The sequence below is a fragment of the Tiliqua scincoides genome, chromosome 1 (assembly GCF_035046505.1).
Source record: "Tiliqua scincoides isolate rTilSci1 chromosome 1, rTilSci1.hap2, whole genome shotgun sequence".
In the NCBI taxonomy this organism is placed as follows: domain Eukaryota; kingdom Metazoa; phylum Chordata; class Lepidosauria; order Squamata; family Scincidae; genus Tiliqua; species Tiliqua scincoides.
Genome location: NC_089821.1, coordinates 256,099,411 through 256,118,954, shown reverse-complemented (window position 1 = coordinate 256,118,954; position 19,544 = coordinate 256,099,411). Strand labels below are relative to the sequence as shown.

Genomic DNA, 19,544 nt, shown 5'->3' with positions numbered 1-19,544 from the left:
TCCCCCCATAGCCATGAAGCTTCCTAGGTGACCTTGGGCCAGTCACTTTCTCTCAGCCTCAACAACCTCAAAGGGTTGTTGTGAGGACAAAAGGGAGCAACTGTGTACACCGCCCTGAGCACTTTGGAGGAAGGGCAGTGTAAAAATGTGAAAGTAAACAAATTAGCAGCAGTTGGTACAGGTAATAAGGGGGCAGACCCATAAAATCTAACCCACATAAAAACCCAGAATATCAGTATTAAAAAGACCTGGACTCAGAAGACTGATCTAAATCATGTAATCTAAATCTAAATCACAATTTTATTGTCCACTGTAGTTACTAGGACAAAAGGCTTTTGGTTCTCGTCTTATTCAGAATTGATAAAAAATTCAAACTTTTGCTGAACAGGAAGAATGTGATAGTTATACAGGTTTGTCTTCTTTCTGGTGCCTGCTGTAAAAGGATAGCAAAGTTTGTTAAAGTCAGTATTGTGAATTATTTTGTTGACTTTTGCTTATACTGAAGAAAATGTCAATTTTAATGGATAGGGCAGAGAGTTTGTATATTGCAAGAATGTCTGGGATGGTGACACAGTTGTCCCTCAGAGGAGGTGGTTTTTCTTCTACCCAGTGTTGGGAGCAAATGTTACCTTTTGCTCTGTGGCTAATGGCAACCCATTTACTTCCCCTTAGGAGTAAGTAGAGGTAATTGACAGACAATTGTTTCCTAAATGCAAAGTCCAAGTATCAATTAGTTAAAATTTAAAAAAAAAATGGACACAACTGCTATCTCTGTTTGCCTTGAAACAGAGCAATTCAAATTCAGCTGTCTACTTAAGGGTTAAGAGAAATCTTGTATGTGCATGGGGTTGAATTTTAGGATCTCTTTATATCTTGTTTTGTTGCTGTTGCTTATGATCTGAGGATTAGAGGAGAGACAGCTAATGGAACCTGAATGAAGCATACATTTTGGGAGGAATATAACAAGAAAATGAAGATAATCTTCATTTGTACTACTTCGTTTCCTCAGGCTACATATGCTCATTATTTATTTTATGTTGTTTAAATTGCTGTAACTGCCCTTAACCCATAGGATAGACTAGCATATCAATATAGTCTGTCCTAGGTTCAGTTTTTGTAGTCCTATTACAGTGGGATACAGAAAGCAGACAACTGTGTGTAATAACGTATTTGTGGATTTGTGCTATATTGTTTACAGCTGACACAAAGTATGACTGAAATGTGACTGAAAGGTGATATTTACCATAATATGTCTTATCGCTAAACAGGGTCTTGATGTATTTTATTTTAAAATACTGTCTGCATTACTGCCTGACTGGTGGTTCTAGTCTCGGAGAGAAAAGCAACTTCAGTAATTGTTAAACTCATACTCAAAGCAGGTAACCAAAGATTAAAAACGAACTGTTTGTATTTGCCTGAGAATTAAGTTCTGTACGATTTGTTGTGTACTAGTTTTTGTTTTGGAAATGGATTATAATTCATTCTCCAACTCAAGTCAGGCAAGGCATTGTAGAACGAATAATAAGCAACCATTTTTAAACTGTAATATAATATGAGGCTAAAGTTTGTTTTACTTCAGAACTATGCTAATTGGCAAAACCATTGGCAAAACTATGCTTAGGATAATTACTGCTTAAAAGCACTGTTAAAGAAAATTCAACAAGTGGTTCCCTTTATAATTTGTTGCAAGATCTTATTGCAGCCATTTTAATGCAGGGAAAGGAAGTATCCCTGTTTGTGGGCTTCCAGTCATCATTCTTGTCTAGCTGCAAGGAAGTAAAAAAAGCTCCCAATGTCTATGAAGATGTTTGTCTCACAGATTACTTAAAATTGTATAATGAGTAGAGGTGTTTGAAAATGGTGCTGTTTTACTCAGAAGTCAGCCCATTGTGTTCAGTAAGACTTACGCCGTAATCTTGTCGTAATCTTACCTTACTCACTGGAAACATTTCTAATAATATCAGAATGGCACCTATGCTTGGTTTGAAGAAGCAGCATCATATAGAACTCGTTGATGACCCAGTGTACTGTTTAGTGCAAGCAGATGTCTACATCCTGGTGATCTTCTCTTAGAAGCAGCAGAAAAAGACTGAGAAGAAGTTGGCATTGTCATTGCCATCCAAATCATGTGGATTGGAGCAGATGCATAGTGTACAAGAGGAGGAATGTACATTCTTACTTAACCACCTGAAACTGATCACTCTGGTAGAACATGTATGTACTAGTACAGTGGTCTTCAGCCTTTCATGCTGTGACCCAAATAAATAAATAGTGAGGCTGAGAACCCACAATTTTGATTCCTCTCCATTCCTGGGACCCAATCTGCCCTGTGCCGCCCACTCCTTCACTGCTTGAGTTGAAGGCTAGTCCCAGCCTCTGTGTTCAGGCTGTGGTATGGCCAGGCCTGCTGGCTTGGCTTTTCTAGGAGACTGGGAGCCCAGTGAGGATGCCATGGGAATGCTGGTTAGGGTGGCATGCGGAGTAAGGCGGGGCAAGTCCAGGCAAAGATGGAGGCGCTCGAGCACTAGTGGTGGCACCATTCAGCCTTGTTCTGTGCACACTTGCTCCATAAGCCCATCTCCTAACTCTGCTTTTGACTCCCAGGCTATTCTTCCCCAGACATCCATTCCACAAATGAGGCTTTGCAACCTGACCCCAAGGGATCCTGGGATCTGACCCCAGGGTTGAAACACACTGTACTAGTAAAAAGAAAACAGCTGGCCTCCTCAGATTCTGGTGGCAGAGGACTGCACAGAATTTGCAGTCATTGTTGTGCAATTTCCGCCATCAGTATTAAGAGCCAACTTCTCTTTTTTTAATGGATAGATATCTACATGTGCTATGGGAGAAGGTGAAACAATGCCAAGCATGTACCTTTTGATGGCAAAGGACTGTCTATTTATCTTCACGTACCTTGCAGCACATGGGAATAATTATAGCTCTCTGATGTGTATTAAATGTAAAATGCAACTAGACTCTTTCCATACTAGAAAGCTGTGTAAAATTTGAAAATTATCTTCAACGAGACATTACTAGAGTTTGAGTCCTGGCATAGAAACTGCAATGTTTTCTCTTCTGACACTACAATGAAGAGATAAAATGTGAGGGATAGCAGCATAAGAATTCTTAGCAAATCTTCAGCAGATGATGAGAGTTGCATGCATGCTCACATGCAAACATCATGTCTAAGTCGAGAGAGTAATGTGATAGTCTGGATATCTGCTTAGCCTGGATATCTGCTTATTGTGGAACAGAACTTTGATTTGTCGCTTTGGATTCATACCAGTAACTCATGACAACATAACCCACCATTTTTCTTGGGATCATTATTCACCCTCATTTTCTGTAGGCTTGCTAAATATCTCTGTCCATATGTTATGTGAAGAAAAACTTGTGGTCACCTTTTAAATTAAAAGTTTTGAGAATATGCGGACAGTGTCTGCTGACAGTTTCAAAACCAGGCGAAGCTGGATTTTCCAGGGATCTGTATTTGTGACGTCTGGACATACACAACAGGTCTTCTGTTTCCTACTCTTCTGTCCTTTCTTCTACTGTCTCTTTTTATTTATTGGCTTCTTATTAGCTATGCTGTTGACATGGTGAATTGTAAAAAGTATATATAAATTACACGTCTTGAATTTTGCTTATTTTGTGTGTCTGATTTAATTTCATTGGGGCAGAATCTGGAGGATATAGGCTCTATATATTGCTGTCCTTCAGAATAGTAGAAGTTCCTGGTAGTGTAATGCAAAGCAAACTGGACTGTTGCAAACGAGTTTTAAGAAGGAAGCAGGATTATTGTTGTGGAATTGACTCTGATATGTTGCTAGAACTGCCAGCGAATTGATTTAGACTTCTTTTGCTTGCATTTGGGAGTGGGGTGTCTGCTATTTCAGACATTTGTTCAGAACACTAGGTGTCCAAGCTAGGACTTAACAGTCTAATCCTAAACTGGTGCAGCAGGGTTTATGGCCTCTGCTGTATTCAACACAATGTAGGAGCAGGCTGGAAGTCTCCTTGGGGTAAGGGGATATATTTCTTCTTACCCTGAGTAATTCCCCATCGTGCTGTGTGGGGCTACTTGGATCTCTGCCAGCTATTTAGCTGGTGGACATATAAACAGCCTGTGTATGGCTGCCAGGCCCAGGAAGGAGGATAGGATACGATGGAGGAGACCTCACTAATCTTGCCCCTTCCCGGGTCTGATCCACCTCCCCTGCCCTGAAATGCCCCCCTCCCCACCTCTGAACCATCCTTCTGCAGCCCCTCTGCTGTCTGGTGCAACCTTACCCGCCCTGTCTGGTGGAATACTTGGATGCCTGGCAGGATAGTGCAGGCCTCCCCACCAGCGCTACTTACTGGCCAGGTGTGCAAACATGCTTGGGGACTGCTGTGCCAGCAGATAATCCAGTTTGACTGCACTCTTAAATAGCTAAGGGCCCAATCTTATCTGTGTTTCCATTACCTATGCAGCCCTGAAGTAAGGGAACAAATGTTCCATTACCTTGAGGAGGCCTCCATGAGTGTCCCCCCACTGCAGAAAGTAACCCATGCCCTGTTGGCACAGATGCATTGGTGCTGGAAAAATAGATAGAATTGGAGCCTCAGGGTCCCAGCTTTCTTGGAGTTCTCTAGGATTGAAGCCTAGAGGCTCTGAGCATTCTGCTTTGTCCTGTCTGGTTGGGGGTGGCAGAAAGGGCATGGTCCATGTTGGAGGGTTGGGTAGGTTCAGAAAACTCTAAATCCATTTGTGTACCTGGCAAACCCCTCTGATAATGGATTGGATCCTCCTTGACCTACTGAAGTAGTATGAAGAGGAGATGGATGATGGGGAATCTTGGTTGGTAATTGGATTATGTTTCAGATACCCTCTTAACCCTTTTTTGTTATACATCTGAGTTGGGTACATTTTCCCTGGCTTTACACAACACATTAAGCAGTGGTGTTACAGAAATAGAATTTTGGAACCCTTGAGTTTATTTGAAAATGAAACGCTTGAAAACTTGTAGAAGATTCTGTTTGAGGTAGGGAGAGTTTCAGAGTGTGTTTTAGTTTCACACCAGAAGCATCTGGTGCCTTGAACATTTTGGGTGGTTAACTGGCACAGAAGAGAACAAAACTCTGGGTTTTTTCTACTGGCTCCTTCCCAGCTCAGAAAGCCCTCTCAACCTCATCACACTTTGTTACTTGGCTTAGTTAACACTGTGCCTTTCAAAATATGCTCTTGAGTAAAGATGGGCTAACAGAATGTCTTTAACGGTCAACTTCTTTTCACTTTTTAAAGGCATGAATTCGAAACATAAGAACAGCCCCACTGGATCAGGCCATAGGCCCATCTAGTTCAGCTTCCTGTATCTCACAGTGGCCCACCAAATGCCCCAGGGAGCACACCAGATAACAAGAGACCTGCATCTTGGTGCCCTCCCTTGCATCTGGCATTCTGACGTAGCCCATTTCTAAAATCAGGAGGTTGCACATACACATCATGGCTTGTAACCCGTAATGGATTTTTCCTCCAGAAACTTGTCCAATCCCCTTTTAAAGGCATCCAGGCCAGATGCCGTCACCACATCCTGTGGCAAGGAGTTCCATAGACCAACCACACGCTAAGTAAAGAAAAATTTTCTTTTGTCTGTCCTAACTCTCCCAACTCTCAATTTTAGTGGATGTCCCCTGGTTCTCGTGTTATGTGAGAGTGTAAAGAGCATCTCTCTATCCACTTTATCCTTCCCATGCATAATTTTGTATGTCTCAATCATGTCCCCCCTCAGGCGTCCCTTTTCTAGACTGAAGAGGCCCAAATGCCTTTCCTGTCTGATGAGGCCTTTCCTCATTAGGAAGGTGCCCCAGCCCCGTAATCATCTTAGTCACTCTCTTTTGCACCTTTTCCATTTCCACTATGTCCTTTTTGAGATGTGGCGACCAAAACTGGACACAATACTCCAGGTGTGGCCTTACCATCGATTTGTACAATGGCATTATAATATTAGTTGTTCGGTTCTCAATATGTTTTCTAATGATCCCAAGCATAGAATTGGCCTTCTTTACTGCCGCTGCACATTGGGTTAACACTTTCATTGAGTTGTCGACCACCACCCCAAGATCTCTCTCCTGATCCGTCACGGACAGCTCAGAACGCATTAGCCCAGTGTTTCTCAAACTGTGGGTCCGGACCCACTTGGTGGGTTTCAAGTGGATCCCAATTATTTCAATATTTTATTTTTAATATATTAGACGATGCTAACAAGGTATGTGACTGCATTTGGGGAAATTTTACAGACCTGTACTTTTAGCAGGCTACTATGTATATTCTTTTAACAATGATAGTCAATGGGACTTATTCCTGGGTAAGTGTCCTAGGATTGCAGCCTAGGATTGGTAAAAAATTCCTGCTTGATGATGTCACTTCCGGTCATGACATCACTTCTGGTGGGTCCTGACAGATTCTCATTCTAAAAGGTGGGTCCCAGTGCTAAATGTGTGAGAACCACTGCATTAGCCTATATGTAAAGTTTTGATTTTTTTTGCCCCAATGTGCATGACTTTACACTTACTTACATTGAAACGCATCTGCCATTTTGCTGCCCATTCTGCCAGTTTGGAGAGATCCTTATGGAGCTCCTCACAATCACTTCTGGTCTTCACCACTCAGAAAAGTTTGGTATCGTCTGCAAACTGAGCCACCTCACTGCTCAACCCTGTCTCCAGGTCATTTATGAAGAGGTTGAAGAGCACCGGTCCCAGGACAGATCCTTGGGGCACACCGCTTTTCACCTCTCTCCATTGTGAAAATTGCCCATTGACACCCACTCCCTGTTTCCTGGTCTTCAACCAGGTCTCAATCCATGAGAGGACCTGCCCACTAATTCCCTGACTGTGGAGTTTTTTCAATAGTCTTTGGTGAGGGACTGTGTCGAACGCCTTCTAAAAGTCCAGATATATAATGTCCACAGGTTCTCCCGCATCCACATGCCTGTTGACATTTTCAAAGAATTCTAAAAGGTTCGTGAGGCAAGACTTATTACCCTTACAGAAGCCATGCTGATTCTCCCTCAGCAAGGCTTGTTCATCTATGTGTTTTGAGATTCTCACTTTGATGAGGCATTCCACCATCTTACCTGGTATAGATGTTAGGCTGCCTGGCCTATAGTTTCCCAAGTCCCCCCTCTTTCCCTTTTTAAAGATCGGTGTGACATTTGCTATCCTCCAATCCTCTGGCACTGTGGCCGTTTTAACGAACAAGTTGCATATTTTAGTCAAGAGATCAGCAACTTTAATTCCTTAATAACTCTAGGGTGGATGTCATCAGGGCGGTTGATTTATTGATCTTTAATTTATCAATGAGGTCAGAAACATCTTCTCTTTTAACCTCTGTCTGACTTATTTCCTTGGTCAGGAGGGGCCGTTTGGGCGGCGGTACCTGCCTGAGGTCTTCTGCCGTGAAGACAGATGCAAAGAACTCATTTAATTTCTCTGCCATCTCTAAGTCTCCTTTTATCTCCCCTTTCCCTCCCTCACCATCCAGAGGGCCAACTGCTTCTCTGTCAGGTTTCCTGCTTCTAACATATTTGAAGAAGCTTTTATTATTCCCCTTAATGCTGCTGGCCGTATGTTCCTCATAGTCTCTCTTGGCCTCCCGTATCACCTTCTTACATTTCTTTTGCCACAGTTTATGTTCCTTTTTATTCTCCTCATTAGGGCAAGACTTCCATTTACGGAAGGAAGCTTCCTTGCCCTTTACAGCCTCTCTAACTTGGCTGGTTAGCCATGCGGGCACCCTCCTGGATTTAGTGGAACCCTTCTTTCTTTGCGGTATACACCTCTGCTGGGCCTCTATTACTGTTGTTTTAAGCAGCCTCCATGCACTCTGGAGAGACTAGACTCTTTTTACCTTCCCTTTCAACCTCCTTCTAACCAGCCTCCTCATTTGACTTCTGCTCGTTGGAAGTTAAGAGTTTTTGTGAGAGATTTGCCTGGTACTCTTCCCCTGACATGCATGTCAAAATGGATCACAGCATGGTCACTGTTCCCCAAGGGCTCAGTAACATTGACATCTCTAACCAGGTCCTGAGTACCGCACAATATTAAATCCAGAGTCACCTGTCCTCTGGTGGGCTCCATGACTAGCTGCTCTAAGGCACAGTCACTTAGCATGTCAAGAAATCTGGTCTACTTTTCATGACTAGAACACAAATTGACCCAGTCTATATGAGGATAATTGAAGTCCCCCATGATTACAACCCTGTCCCTCCTTGTCACCTCCCTGATCTGTTTCCTCATTTTCCCCTTCCGGTTTCTGGTCTGGAGGATGATAGTATGCCCCCAGTATTACATCACTCCTCAGGCCTGGTAATTTAACCCACGGAGATTATGTGGTGGAGTCGTACCCACCTTCAATCTCTACTTTGCTGGATTCTATCCCTTCCTTAACGTAAATGGCCACCCCACCTCCAACACACCCCTCCCTGTCCCTCCTGTAGAGTTTATAGCCCGGGATTGTGGTATCTCAATGATTCTCCGCATTCCACCAGGTTTCCGTTATGCCCACTATGTCAATGTTTTCCCTTGTCACCAGACATTCTAGTTCTCCCGTCTTTGCTTGGAGACTTTGGGCATTTGCATAAAAGCATTTGTACATGGAATGCCCCAGGATGGGCTGCTTATTAGCTCCTTTGTCCCCACATCCTCTCATTGTGCAAAACCGTCTATCATATCCCATTATGCTACCATTCCCAATTTCTTCTCCTACTCTGCCTTTACCTTGTTGTTCTCTAACCTCCCCATCCTCGTCCCACAGGGATGACGAGTCCCGAACTGGATGCCACCTCGGCTCCTGTCGGCTTTCCCCCAGGGGTCAGTTTAAAAGTTGCTCTGCCACCTTTTTAATGTTATGCGCCAGCAGTCTGGTTGCATTCTGGTTCAAGTGAAGCCCATCCCTCTTGTATAGGCCTCGCTTGTCCCAAAGCGTTCCCCAGTGCCTAACGAATCTAAACCTCCCTACACCACTGTCTCATCCACGCAGTGAGACCCCTGATGTCCGCCTGCCTAGCTGGCTCTGCGCGTGGAACAGGTAGCACTTCAGAGAACGCTACCTTTGAGGTTCTGGCTTCTTCTTTCTTCCTCTAGATTTCTATTCTGTTCAATATGTTCCTCATGCTGCTTTCCCCTAAGTTCTACTTCCCTTTTCTTCTAATAGCTTTTCTTGGAAATGGAAATTCATTTGAGCTTGGACCTTCATGGACACCATTCCAGAACCTATTAACATCAGGGCACAACTTTGAGGGGTATGAAGTAGTGAAATTACTGCAGGCACTCGCCTATAAGTCGACCCCACTGATAAGCCAAGAGCAGGTTTTGAGCCAACAATCATGGAATTTTCTATGACCCTCGGATAATTTGGGGGTTAAACCTGGGGGGGCGGGCGTGTATGACTATAGTTTTGTCTGATTTTACCCAAGGCCTGAAAAATAACCTACCACTAAATGTTATATAAGAAGTGTAGTCTCTAATTTATTAAAAACATAGTGAAAGATCATAAGATACATTTTTATTCTTTTTAAATTCTGGTCTTCACCACCTTTTTGTAAACACTATCAGAGTAAGTGCACTGTAAACTACATACCAGTAAAACAGTGGTTCCCAACCTGGTATTCATGTACTCCCATGGACACTCAACAGGATCTTTAGGGGTACTTGAGAAAGAATGGAATAATGGCAGAATAAGGCAGGTTGTGCTCCAGAATGCCTTGCAAGGCAAGAACCAGCAAGGCAGGAAGGGAGATAGCTAGTTGGCTGTGAAAGCCCTACCGATAGCTAGTTTTTGGTCATTAGTTCATGTATGGACCAGTGATTGAAAACCAGCACAGTAAAAAAGCTGAAACATAATATGGAAAGTGATCGATCACCCAGAATTTCTCAGGACACTTCTGGTGCAAAACAGTGCAAAGGCAGAGTCTTCTGTTTTTCAAACAGATAAAAAGAGAAAGTATGTGATGAATACATGAAGTCTGAGTTTTTGTAGAGAGGAGATGAGGGCTTGTATTATTACAAACATTTTGCTAATATGAAGGGTACAATTTATGGAAATCACAGGAATATGCAAGTGAAAAAGGTTGGGAACCACTGCAGGAGAACCATGAATCAAATCCACCTTTAAGGTGTCTGGTGTGTTAAGCCAGAAGCTCTACATATAACATACTACCCATAACACATAACTGAGAGTGTGCAATTCAATTCACAGCAGAGAGATGCAGCTGCATATATTTGCAACCCTTTATACTCAGAAGTAGACCCACTGCTTTCCATGGGCGTTATTCTTAAGTAATGGTGCATTGAATTGTAGCCTGGAACTTTGCTTCAAATGGAAAGGAGGATCCCATCCTGGTGTTTCAAAAAACAGACCTGCTTTGCAAGCATTTGCAAAGCAGAACCAGGCTGCAGCAGAAGGAAGGAGAATAAAAGGTTAACTTTGGCTGAAATTTCCCAGTTGCTGTAGAAACAAATGATCTTGATCTCTGCTCTGCTTGAGAAAGGAAACTTCAGAGTTAAAAGGCTCTCTGCCCTCTGACCCGGAGATAAGGCGAAGTGATAATTGGAGCTTGCTTACTTGGCAAAAATTTTATGTACTTTAGGCAAGTATCTATGGTAAATGTATTGTGAGCGTGTTTTGATTGGCTTTCACAACACTGAATAATGACAAGCAACAGACCCACTACTGGGAAAATGTCACAACTCAATTAAACACTTCTTGGGATGAACTGAGTAGAATGCATGGGTGAGAACAGGATTCTTCTTACTTGAACCATCAGTTCTTATTCTCTTCATAGAGGCTTCTCTTATGTTTTTGGAAAAAGCTCTGAACTTCTGGTTTTAGGGTTTCTTAATGTCTCATGGCTGATAGTCAACTTCCACTGGCATTGTTGGCTTTCTATCCGCCTTTTAAAAAAAAATAATGAAATTGGAGGTAATACCTAGAAGAATTAAGCTAGATAATTTTTGGAGGCAAAATACGGGTAGTACAATAATATCCTATAGAAAGAATGACTTTAGACATGGAGAAATGTATCTAGAACTATATTTGAAGGAAAGCTTTTTATAAAATCCAACTTCATTGTTTTATAGATTTGTACAAGTGAGTGTGAGAGACAAATATAACTGATATTGCAGCTTACCAAATGCACATATATTTTTACTTGTCTTTCTGTTATGGGTTTCTGAAACTGTCTTTTCAAAATCATTGAGGAAATTGCTGGTTAGAGAATGCTATCCAATTCATAAATAGGAATATAGAAAGAATACTAGTAAATGATATTTTAGAGTTGGTTGCTTGTTTAACAAAAAAGATGTACAGGTGCAATGGATTTTTTATCTGCTGATTTGTCTCAACGAAAATGGGGTGGGGGGAACTGAAAGTCGAATACACCTTTGCCTCCTTTGCCCTGTGCTGATGGCTGGCTTCTCGCTCCATTTCAAGGCAGCCCAAAACACTACAAAAAGGCTCCGCCTTTCACAGGCAGGGAAATAGCCCAGGAACCATGGAAGAGGTTCCCCTTGTGAAGGAACAGTAACACTCCTGGAGCCCCTAAACCAGCAAAGGGGGGAAGGGGGCAGCCAAAAACCTCTGTAGCAGAACATGTACAGCAAGGTGGAGCGCGCTCTCTCTCTCTCTCTCTCTCACACACACACACACACACACACACACACACACACAGAGGTGCAGCAGTAACAAGGGATTGCTTTAAAAAATCCAGAGAGTGTTTGCTGAATTCTCCCCCACCCCAGACTTAGATGGTGCAGGGTCTCCATGCTCCAGCCTACACCAACAAAACAACCCAGCAAGCAAGTCTTTCCAGCAAGCAAAGCATGAGATTTAGGCTACAATCCGATCCACACTTTCCTGGGAGTAAGCAAAGTTGACCAGAATGGGACTTACCGCAGGCACCTGCCAACAAGTCGAGGGCAGGTTTTGAGCCCTAAATCATGGAATTTTCTATGTCGAGGGCAGGTTTTGAGCCCTAAATCATGGAATTTTCTATGACCCTCGGATAAGCCAGGGGTTAAACTTAGGGGGGGTCTGACTATAATTTTCTCTAATTTTACCCGAGGCCAGATCCTGAAAAATAATGTTCCAGTAATTGTTACCTAAAAACTGTATAGTTTCTAATTTATTAAAAATACAATAAAAGATCATAAGATGCGTTTTTGTTCATTTAAAATCCTGGTCTTCACAACATTTGTGTAAACACTGTCAGATAAGTGTTGTGCCTGTAAGCTACATACCAGTAGAACCATCAGTCAAATCCTTCTTTAAGGTGCTTGGTGTGCGAAGCCAGAGACTCTACATATAACATGCAACATAAAACATACAATTGGGATTGTGCAGTTCAGTTCACAGCAGGGAGACAAGCAACATGGACTGAGCTGCGCACAGTTGCAACCTTCTTTACTCAGAAGCAGACCCACTGCTTTCCATGGGTGTTATTCTTAAGTACTGGTGCTTTGCAGCCTTGGACCTTGTTTCAGATGGAAATGAGGATCACATCCTGGGGTCTTAAAGACCAGATCCTTAAACTTGCCAGGAATATTCAGAGGCAGCAGCAAAAGAAGATGGCATTTCCCTTCTCCAAACTGGAAGGGAGAAAAAGGGGCTTCTGGGAATTGTGGGGAGGCTTTGTGGTAGTAAGTGCTGCATTCCATAGCAGCAGCCCATATAGACTACAGTTCCCAGAAGCACCTTCACTTCTCTTCCTGTCTGGAGAAGAGGCTAAAATGGCTGCCTCTGAATACCGTAATTACTGGTTAAAAATTCTCCTTTTTCTCCACCTGCTTCCTGCTTCTCAGCCCATTTCCATGCCCTCTCCCAAACTTCACCAGACACCTGCTGAGCCACCATAAGCTTCCCATAAGCTCCTAGAGGACCCTGCCTCATTTACTGCATTGACCCGGTTATAAGTCAACCCAGGATCTCAGGCTCCATTTTTAGGCATAAATTTTTCGACCTATAGGCGAGTGTATATGGTGCTTCTGAGTGGGCAGGCATAGGACTGGGCTTTCGGGCTACAATCCACACTCTTCTGGGAGTAAGTCCAGTTGACTAGAATCGGACTTACTTCTGAGTAGGCAGGCATAGGACTGGGCTCACAGGCTACAATTGAGAACTGTTGCCTTAGTTTCCTTCCAGCCCCAAGTGTCAGGCTGCAGTGTATTTTCTTAACTCTATGTAATTTAGCAAAAACAGGTTTTTTCTTAATCGCATCGGGTCATGGAACAGAACTCACGTGCATAAATAGGCTCCACCTGTATTGCTTCTTCCTGGAAATCTCCAGTACCTCCAACAATAAATAGTTTGGTATAAACATATTTGGAATGTGGAATTCTTATACAGATCAACAGATTAAAAGAGAACAGTAGCTGCAGTTAATCGGATTTGTTGAAAAATTGATTTTATGCATAGCACTCTGAAATGATAGACACACATTCAGTGGCTTGTATGCTTGGGCTTTGTGGTCCACTCTGCTGACATGAAAAGGGGCCTCTGCATGAATGGAATGCACCTTCCAGGAATGGAAAGAGCTCTCAGTGATGGAATGGCAGCACTTCACAACATTTTAAGATAATATTCAGTATCGCACATTATATATTTTGTAAATATTTGCATTATAATACTATTTGGTGTGTTAATTCTTTATGGACTGGACATACTTTGTGTCCTTGAGGACACAAAGTACAGTTAAAAAAAAAAAAGTTGTAATTTAGCTCTACCAAACATTTGTAAATATGATGGTGTGTGTGCCCTCTGAAATGTTTTCTTGTTCTAAAAAGGTTGGACCTTTTAGAAGTCCCCCCCCAAATGGATTCATAAATGTGAGTAAATGGAGAAGAAACCTAACTGTAAATCTAAATACCCTTAATTTGACAAGATTGGCAAAGACTTGAGCTAAGACCTTGAAGATCTTCTGCCACCTGCAAGAATAGGCAATACTAAACTAAATGGACAAGTACACGGTTTAAGTTTAAGGCAGATTATACTGCCTATTTTGTGTTGCTTAAGTTTAATAATTTAAATATTTAAATAATGTCTACAAAAAGAAGCTGGGATCTTGTGTACGGTTGTACTCTGGGGAAGCCCTTTGGGGCCTCCTAATGGCTTATAACAGGCATGAGCAAACTTTCAGCTTTAGGGATCTTGGACTTAAAGTAGGAGTGTAGGAGAGAGAATTACAGTAGGTGCAGAAATTTCTGCTGCTGAAATTTCCTCTTCTATACAATTGTTAAAGGTCCAGGATCCTAAAGTTGAAAGTTTGCCCACCTCTTCCTTATAAGGCATTATAAAGTCACTTCTGGTCGTGGAAAGTTCTGAAACTGGAAGTGACATTCTTGTTGCTACTGGGCTCAGTCTGGGCCCAGCAGAGGCCGCAGGCGCATCTTCCGGAGGTGAGGGGAGCATGCATGGGGGGAGGGCCTGGACCTGATCCATTAATAAGTGAAGCCCCCCCCCCCAATACTGATTAAAGGATCTTTGGTGGTAGGACCAGAAAAGGTTAGTTGGACATGCTCAGTAGATAAGTGACTTAACTTGGTATGGCAGCTTTATATATTCACATGACTTGCACATGCAGTACTTGAGTTGTGGAATGAAAGGTTGAATATCCATAAATATACTGTGACTATTATATTGGTAAAAGTAAATTTAATTAAGTGTTAAAAATGAATCTTTTCCCCAGATTAGTTCTAATATCTTCAGAACACTTCCACCAAGTGAAAATCCAGATTTTGATCCAGAAGAAGATGAGCCCACGTTGGAAGCTTCATGGCCCCACATACAGGTATCTTCTTCCTTTTCACATAAGTATTTCTACTTTATAATATGCTATGTTAACATTTTCTGCTAACAGTGTGCTAGTACCCAGCAATGTGGTTGCGCCTTTCTATCTGATAAATACAGTATTTTCATCAGATAGTAAGGTGCAACCACACAGCAATGTTCTTTTCACAGTAGCTAGGTGATTTTTACTTATAATATCCTGCTGTGTATAGAGGATAATAGGTTTGTTCCCTGCTTTACTATAGAATGTGTATTTTATTTAATGATCTGTGGCTATATACAATAAAATGACGTAATGTATGAGCAGTTATGGAAGTGCAATATAGGCTATGCATGCCTGAGCAACTTTGCATATTTGTGCATGTGTTTGTACCCGCACTTTAAAACAGCAGCAAAGCATTTGTTTGGCTTATCTGCTGGCTCTATCATGTGATTTTCTACCTTTCGCTTCTGTGCGAAAGCTTGCTGGTTTAACTTCTTTTCCACTTCTCTCATGAACTGCTGGCTTCTATCTACTGTACTTTGTTGAAAGTGATCTTAGTAAATATTACCAGTTACACCTCTGCCACGTCTAACTCTTTTTCCTTTATTTCTCTGCTGCCTTTGATATGATTGACCATTTGACTCTTCTCTGCCTTAGCTGGGTAACCATAGGTAATTTTAAACCAGAGTATGAAATTCACTTGTAGCTGTGGTTTTAAACTCTCTGGTTTAAATCTAACTATGATTAGTGCTGAGTTTGATGCAGATCTAACATTTAACCATGGTTAAACATTGCATGAGAGGGAAGGAGAGATGTAGCAGCAGTGAAGAGGAGTAAGTGAGGATTCACACATGGATCTGAATGATGCTCCTGATCTTTTAATGAAGGTTAGATTAGCAATCATGTCTGCACAGAGCCTAGCCACTGTTCACTGTAGGTACTGGAAAAGAGGTGGTCTCCCTGGTTGCCCGAGCGATTTGGGATGTTCGGAGCAATTTGGCTAACCATAATCACTTGGCTACAACACAGTCTGTGTAACCCTAGTTTTTCTTGCTTACCTCATCTGCCACAGTCCTATAGGATCCAAAAAGTTGATTCTCTGGGACAAGGAATGTCATGGAGGGACTATCAGTTGAAATCATGTAACCTCTGCCACCCATGTGCAAGCAGAAGTACTTTCTGCTTATGCTGGGATCTCTCTGGATTCAACCCATTGAATTTTATTTGAAATATGCTTCTGCTTTCTCTTCTAGTTGACCCTTGATTTAGTAAATGTTCTTTTTCTCTTTGGAATTTTTGAATTTATAAATATAGGTTTTCATTTTACTCTTTCATAGCTGGTGTATGAATTTTTACTGCGATTTTTAGAGAGTCCTGATTTCCAGCCTAGCATTGCAAAGCGTCATATTGACCAAAAATTTGTACAGCAGGTAAATATACATCTGAAATTCTGTTTTATCTGCAAGGTAATGATTGTGTATCACTGTGTTGTGGAAGAAATGTGTGGTGCATGAATTATGCTACCATTTGAGCTAGTTTAGAGATTTTGGGCTCATTTCAGCGTAAGTTAACTAAAGGTGAGTCACAGTGAAATATTAGCTCTTAAAATTTTTTAGCAAAGACCCACTTCCAGTAGAATTTATTCCTGACTTTGGATTGTGCCCACAGAATTCAGCAAACTCACTTGGCTTACTATGAATATGTACAATTATAACCAGCCTCCACACATGGAAATGTATTGTGATGTAGTAATTTAATAATAGGTGGTGCCCTAACCAGTTTGTAGGATGTTTCCTTTAACACTGTTAAGTTCTGCTATTTTTTTATACAGGTTAAGACTAATTATTTGCCTGGGTTCCATTCCAAGCACTCACTTGGATTAAAAAAAAACGCACTATAGCAAATTAATTTAAAAAACAGTTTCTTTGCTCCAGTGATTGAAAAACAGCCTTGCTGACCTTTTGACTCTAAGTCATTAAGAAGACAATCCATCAGCACTTCACTCAGCCCCTCCCTTCACCAATGCAAAATGATCACCTTTCTTTCACGTGCTGGGGGAAGGGAGGGATCCGAAGGAGATGGAAGGATTGATGAATTGTTAGCCTACTGCCCTCTCTCTCTCTCTCATTAAGGAGACTGTTGTTAAAAGACTGCTCAGTTTTTAAAACTGATTTTAAAGGAGTGCATTTTTCCCCTTCTCCAGGGATCAGCACATTCTTTCTCATTTGCAGGGGCCATTCGTGTTGAGTCAAATCTGTGTATAAAAAATCCATGTTATAAATAGGCTGGACCTGTAGTTATACTCTGCATTGCTTACCTTGTGTATATGTGTGATGTGATTATTATAACACATCTATGGTTCTGTGCTTAATTTTTTTGGTGGGAAAAAAGGAATTGTGTTAGAAAGCAAACAAATAAATTCTAACTAGAGTGTTACTGTACCTGAAGTAATAAGCAATACTTTACTTAACAGTTGTTGGAGCTTTTTGATAGTGAAGATCCACGAGAGCGTGACTTCCTAAAAACAGTGCTTCATCGAATTTATGGCAAATTCCTTGGATTAAGAGCATTCATCAGAAAACAAATCAACAATATTTTTCTCAGGTATATTATATGGAGTTCTACTTTGAAAGCATTTATTCTATGCTTGTGAGTAAAAATTACTTGCTTCTAGCTTAGGAAAATTACTAAACCACTTGTTTTACTAGTCTACTGGCTCTACACATGTGGATTTAAAAAGGAATTCTCATATCTGTATAGTAGGGATTAAAAAAAGGTTGTTCTTGGATTATAGGATTAAGGAAGATAATGGCTTTAAATGATGTAATTAAAAAGAAGCAGTTGTCTCTTTTCTCACATTGTCCCTTTACTCACATTGGTATCTGAGGAGGGGGACCCTTTTTGCCTAAATTGGCATGTGCAGCCTTTTTGAAAACCCATGTGCACGTTTTATCTGGAGCGAGTCCCATCAAATTTAACTTAATTTCAAGTGTTCTATTGGGCTGCATTTTTGGGGACACTGTTGAAAGGGGAACAAAACCTGACCTCGATTCAGACATGTTGCCGTGGTCTACAGCTGTTTTTGAGCCCATCCTAACGACACCTTTGCTTTTTCCGTTCATTCCTCTGTGTTAGTGAGAGAGAGTGTACCCATATAAGGATTCCTAAAGTACACAGGACTGTCCACACACATGTTGCCTAGCATCATGATGGACCTTTCCTCACAGAAAAAGAAAAGGAGTGTGATAAAATCTAAACATCATTATTAATACAATCATCCATTTATCAGAGTACTACTAGTAATGAGTATGTCTTGCATAATACTGTAGACATCTGCACACCTTCTGCAAACTTTGCAGAAAAGTGCATTTTAAGAAGCTAAAAACTATAGATTCAAATACTTTATTTAGAAAGGCTCCAGTAATGCAGGCATTTCTTTGCCACTGAAACACTTGGTATGTGCTTATCATGTGAAATTGCTCAGCCCAATACAGTTCTGTGCTGTGCAGCCCAATATGTGCTGTATTAGGATTGAGGAGCATACTCTCAAAACCAGTCTTGTTTCTGTCTGGCCTTGAAAACCAGTCCTGCTTTCCTTGCTATCATGCCATATACAGTTTATATGCAGTAAAGGCAGCATTTCCCAAACTGTGGGTCACAACTCAGTGCTGCACCCAAAAACCTTATCTGCAGGTCTCAGAATGGCTCTTGGACACAGTCAGAAGTTACTTCTGATTCACAAGAAGCAACCTCTAGTTTACTTGTCATGTCCAAAAGGTATTTTGAGACCCACATATGCCAATGGAGCAGACGGCACAACATGGAAGCAGCCTCTGGGGACTCCAAGCAAGGCTTTTTGGTGCAGCATTGAACATTTGGTTCTGACCCACCATAGAGCATGGCAGGTCATGGCACTTAGGACTTTGGGAACAGTTACAGCAGGGGTGCTCAATAGGTGGATCGCGATCTACCGGTAGATCGCAAGGCAAAATGAGTAGATCGCGGAGCCCTGTCTCTCCAAACTGTTAATATGTCAGTTTTGTCTAGTGACTAGACGAAACTGACATATTTAGCTGACACTAAACTGACACTGAAACTGACACTTTAGCTGCTCTTCAGGCATGCAGCAACGAAACTGACTAGACTCCAGCAGGGGCTCTATACATTAAAGGGGGTGTCTGTCAGACGCTTCCTTCCCCCCTGGTAGATCTCCGGGTCTTGCTGGGTTTCAAAGTAGCTCTCGAGCCAAAAAAGTGTGAGCACCCCTGAGTTACAGTAAAGGGGATTTTGAGAAAGCAGGGAGAAAATACTGTATTTGCCCATGTTCGTGCAATTTGCATCTTTTTTCACATTAAAAAAAAAAAAGAATTGGCTAGCATTCTCTCATATCTACTCTCTTTTAAGCTCTTAGGAATTAATAGGATCTAGTTGCTGGTGAAGAGTCTTGTACATAAACTAAATGGAAACTTGGGAATGGCTGCCTGAAGCAGAACCTGATGTTTGGTGCAATATAACTAGGTGCTGCAGCTCCATAAATGCCTAACCAATCCACCTGCCTCTTATGCTAGAGCAGTGTTGCACTCTGAAGTGATTTCTGCTTATTTTTCTGGAAAAATGAGATAGAACTTGGCAGCTGTTGTTCTAGCACTTGCAAGATGCTTCACTACAAGGCAGTACAGAGTATAAGTTGATCTATCAGATAAGTTGAAGACAGGTTTTGAGCTAAAAATCATGGAA

At 41.7% G+C, this 19,544-nt stretch overlaps 1 protein-coding gene across 1 annotated transcript in view; it reads left to right on the top strand.

The window, feature by feature from the left end:
* Window positions 1-19,544, top strand: part of PPP2R5A (protein phosphatase 2 regulatory subunit B'alpha) — an 81,112-nt gene that overhangs the window by 43,485 nt on the left and 18,083 nt on the right. Inside the window, 3 exon segments of the mRNA XM_066619812.1 lie at window positions 14,724-14,825; window positions 16,145-16,237; window positions 17,281-17,411. Coding sequence (XP_066475909.1) covers window positions 14,724-14,825; window positions 16,145-16,237; window positions 17,281-17,411 — 326 coding nt within the window.